Source organism: Poecilia latipinna, unplaced genomic scaffold, assembly GCF_001443285.1.
Source record: "Poecilia latipinna isolate Pla-1442-1.1 unplaced genomic scaffold, P_latipinna-1.0 Scaffold243, whole genome shotgun sequence".
In the NCBI taxonomy this organism is placed as follows: Eukaryota; Metazoa; Chordata; class Actinopteri; order Cyprinodontiformes; family Poeciliidae; genus Poecilia; species Poecilia latipinna.
The window spans coordinates 191,774-196,686 of record NW_015112859.1 but is presented as its reverse complement, the minus strand read 5'-3'; the positions used below and the strand labels follow the sequence as shown (position 1 = coordinate 196,686).

Genomic DNA, 4,913 nt, shown 5'->3' with positions numbered 1-4,913 from the left:
CATAAAATCTAAACATTGATTCAATATAAACAAATGTAAACACACCCAGTGTGACGTCTCTCCTGCTGATAGTTGGACCAACGCACTGCTATCATTTTAGACGATTTGCTAAAAGTTTTTAAACATCTAAAATGTTTCTTCTTTTTCCGTTATTTTCCAGAAAACGTCCGGCTGCTGAAGACGAGGGCGGCCCGTCCACCAGCGGACAAACGGCCAAAAAGTCCAAAGGAAAGACGAGTTTTGGAGATTTCAGCTCCTGGTAGCGCCGACGCTTCCAGCATTCTGTAAATAACAAATCAAAGGTCAAAGTTCAAATTTCCTCCCGTTTTTATTAAGTAGACTCCAGTGTCAAATATGCAATAAAGATACTTTTTCATTACTGTTCTACCTTTGTTTTTACATTTGTTAACACTTGTTAATCAAATATCACTGAAACAATCAGATTACCTTTAAGGTATTTTTTAGATGCATCTTTTGCTACAAATAAAAAAAACATTCACTAAATGTGCATTTTAGGCAGTCAAATATTTATTTTATAATTTAAAGAAGGAATTGAACTGTTTTCATTTTTTCATGTAATTTTATTATTGTATAAATAATTTTAAACAATTTTTGTTTTGTTTGGCTCTTATAAAAAGGATGAATAAATTTTCTTCAGTTGGATGTTAATTTTTGTGAAAAATCATATTAAACAGTTTTAATATGACAAAATAAATTTAATGAGAAGATAAATTTACGTAAAAATATGTTGCTGGTACTTTTAGTCATTCGGTTGTGGAAATTCACAATTATTCCATGAATAAAACTCATAAAACCTGTTTTTATTAAATCTACTTAATATTAGCTGGCTCTAATTTTTACCCATGGTGAACAGAGGAAAAATAAAATCAAATGAGAATAGTCATACGAGAAAGTCAGAATAATGACAATAAAGTAATATTTCAAGAAGCCGTAATTACGAGAATAATTTTTTCTGAGAATTACAAAAAAGTCTTAATATTACGAAAATAAAAGCTTATAAGAATAATTATATTTCAAGAATAAAATTGTATGAATAAATAAAATTATGAAAATCATACAATAAGTCATATTACAAGAATAAATTTGTATCATGGTACAAAAAAGTCATAATTATGAGAATTAAGTCGTACAGGAAGTAATAAAATTAGGAGTCATGTGAGAACAGTCATGATGAGAATAAAGTCGTATGAGAAAGTTTTAATAAGCATAAAGTAAGATGCAATTCCCAAAAGTATTGGGAAGTTTATTGTTGCAAATAGATAAAAAAAAACAAGTTTTCTAAATAAATTGTGATATTTTTGATATATTGGTTTAATATCCGTTTATTCTTTGGGGGGAAATGAGCTGTCTGGTTTGTTTTTAAGTTGAAAAAGCTTCATTTGTTTGAAGAATGAAATCAAAAATAAGTAATGTTGAAGACCGGTGGGGAAATCTGATGTTTCTTTCAGGAAGGAAACATTTCAAGGTGAAACTCGTTGTTATTAATGCTTTCTGTCAGCTTCTGCTGCAGCAACTCTGATTTTTATTTTTTCCTGGAAAGCTCCTTCCTCTGCAGAAATATTTCCAAAGCAAACCTGACTTCCTGGTTCTGCCCCAATTCGTTGCGCTGAACATCCTGCATGCAGGCTGCTGTTTAAATGCGCCCCAGAGTGCCGTAAAACCTAATTTATTGGCCGCTTGGTTATGGCCGCTAATGGCCTTTAATGCTGCTCATTATTCAGCACAAACACTTTGAGCGTCTCTGGCATTCACAGGAAGCTCTGAGTCTGGACTTCCTGACCGCCATGATGATCATTTTCACACCTGGATGCTGAAACGTTCCTGCTGTGCCTCTGAAACTCAAGAATCTCAACTGAAATTGACAATTTTACACAAACAGTTCACATAATGTGAATGTGTAATGTTATTCATTCTCAAAATTTTCACTTCCTCTACTACGTTTTCCTACTACTCCAATTTTGCATTATTAGAAGCTTCGTTTGGTTTGGCGTTTAGATGGAAAGCCTTCCTGGATCTGAAATATCAATATCGATACCAAGTCAGTACTGCAGCTTCAAATTTTAACTATAAGAGAAAAAGTTTTAATTTGCTCTCAAATTGCGATTTGAGAGCAAAATTTTATTATAAAGCATACAGTTTATTTTTTATATTTCTCCCTGAATGGGGCGGTATTATGTATTCAAGTAACTATGTTGCTTTCAGTTGTTATTACAAAGTCAGTTACAAATATATGAATTTGTAACTTTACGTGTTGAAACTGGACTTCTGTCTCTTTAAGAAGCTCCTGCTCTCTATGAAACTCAGCCTTCAGGAAATCATCACAACATGGCTCCTTTATTAGCTGTTTAACAACGTTTTTACCAGAGCTGCTCTGAGAAGTAGCTCCTATAATGAGCTCAGCTGATGCTCATTGCTGCTGGCTAGTTTGAAGGAGCTGAGTGGTTTCTATGGAGATTAAATAATTTCTCAAACATGCATGAAAGAATAAAAGTACATTCCAGGTATGTCTTTGGTGAGGGAATAAGATAACATGATGTAAAACTAAGAAAAGCTGATTTATATATGATACTGCCCCTTTAAAAATATTCAGAAACCAAACACACATTTTACTTCCAGCTGTCAGACTATTCAGGCCCTTAAATATTCTCCCTCTTTCTCTAAATTACAGCAACCTGCAGTCTGTTCACTTTCATTTCACACTGAGCAACCCTCCATTTCCCTCCATTCCACAGCATTCGGTCTGTAAAGTGGAGGAGATCACTGGTAGCTTTCAGGGCGGAGGAAATGAATCAGTCATCCTAGGAAAAGAGGCAATGCGTCTGTGACTCCCTGAACTCCCGGCTTCCTCTCTACAGAACCACCAGGATTTTTTAATCTGAAATATTCATGATGTTGCAAAGTGAAGACACTGGTGCCAAAGTAAGTTCTCCCCATTTTAGTGCTTCTATTTTTGTTGTTTTTTTAACTTGGTGCTCTTAAAGAGCAGAGGTGACCCCAAAAGGGGGACAAAAGAGGGCCATGGCCCCTCTTAAAAAAATACTGGCTACACAATTAGTTCCCCAGAAAGTCACACGATGGCATATTAAAACCATTGCAGAAAGAAAAAAATGAGTTAATTTCCACCCAAAAATCTAGAAAAAACAAGAACATTTCTTAGTTTGAAAAATTGCAAATATGCTGGAAAAAACTCACAATTTTTTTTTATTAATTCCAGACATTTTCTAAAAAGAAAAAAAAAAAAAAAAGGAAATGTCTGATTTTGGAAGTTAAAAAATTGCTATAAAACAGAAATGTTTAGGTTAATTTTACAGATGTTGAGATGAACAGCAGACATTTTTGAGAAAAAAATTAAATTTCAGATTTTGAAGTCAAAAATATGCTAGAAAAAAAGAAGAAAATCTCTGACTGTTTAAAAGTAAAAAATATTGCCAGTAAAACTGAAATTTTCTAGAAAAACTTGGACTTTTCAAACTTCTAAGTTTGAAAAATCACACAATTTCAGAGAGGAACTCTCTTTTTCACAGATCTGTCCCACACTATTCTGTCTCAACACTGACAGTTTAAACAAATTAGTAAAACATTTTCTTTTTATAAAAGTTGCACACAGCAGTATTGAGTGCCTTTTTAAAAAAAAATAAAACTGAAAACATTTATTTCTTAAGACTATACCAGTGGTTCTTAACCTGGGTTCGATCGAACCCCAGGGGTTCAGCGGAGCCTCTGCCGCGGAGGTAAAGACACTTGTGTAAAGTCGTGATGACGCCCCGCTTTGCCATCAGTTGCTGCAGAGGATCACGTTACATATAATACCGCAAAGTCTTTATTATTTATTATACATTTTTCATTCTCTTAAGAATGTAGAGCTAATTAAATGATCTAAACAAGACCTTAAAGTGGTTACAGTTTCTCTCGATGGCCAGCCTGTTGAAACTGGCAAATGTGGGTCGTTCCTGGACAGTCAGCTCGGCTTTGCTGAAAACACTGACTTTATTTTGAAGAACTGTTCTCAGAGACTCTACCTTTTAAGAAGACTTGGTGATCGTGGGGTGACCCAACTAGAGTCTAGTTGGGTCACCCCAATGTCTTGAATTTGGGGGGAGGGGGATCACCTTTTATTTATCACTACAGAAGGGTTCAGTGAATGCGCATATGAAACTGGTGGGTTCGGTACCTCAAAAAAGGTTAGGAACCACTGGACTATACATTTTTTTTATCCCTATCTTATCCCGTTAAGATAGTAAATATACATTATTTTAATAAAGCAAAGCAGTCTAATTTTAGTAGAAAAGGAATTTGTAAATCATTGTTGATCCAAAATATAAACAGTATCTTACACCGTTGCTGCATTAAAAGACAGGTAAATATTTTCCAAATCTTTTTATGGGTTTATTATCCTCATTTATTTATTTTAAATGTTTGACAACAAAAGTTGTGCAGCATTTGTTGGTTTTAGAAAAAATATAATTAATGGAAAAAGAAACATTGTTGATAAATGAAAAATATTTTGTCCTGTGCCTAAATAAATAAACGTTTAAGAAAATTTAAGTCAACATAAGACTATATCTATATACACTGCTCAAAAAAAAAATAAAGGGAACACTCAAATAACACATCCTAGATCTGAATGAATGAAATATTCTCATTGAATACTTTGTTCTGTACAAAGTTGAATGTGCTGACAACAAAATCACACAAAAATCATCACTGGAAATCAAATTTATTAACGAATGGAGGCCTGGATTTGGAGCCACACACAAAAATAAAGAGAAATGTTCCCTTTATTTTTTTGAGCAATATATATATATATATATATATATATATATATATATATATATATATATAAAATGTTCTTATTTGTATTCAATCTGCCACTGAATCCTTGACCCCTGTCA

At 33.4% G+C, this 4,913-nt stretch overlaps 1 protein-coding gene across 1 annotated transcript in view; it reads left to right on the top strand.

Annotated features, from left to right (window-relative positions):
• The window catches only part of ppil2 (peptidylprolyl isomerase (cyclophilin)-like 2), a 27,708-nt gene extending 27,323 nt beyond the window's left edge, over positions 1 to 385 (top strand). Inside the window, exon 20 of the mRNA XM_015032506.1 lies at positions 161 to 385. Coding sequence (XP_014887992.1) covers positions 161 to 263 — 103 coding nt within the window. The 3' untranslated portion in view covers positions 264 to 385. The remainder of the gene's footprint in view (positions 1 to 160) is intronic.
• Positions 386 to 4,913: the final 4,528 nt, after the last annotated feature.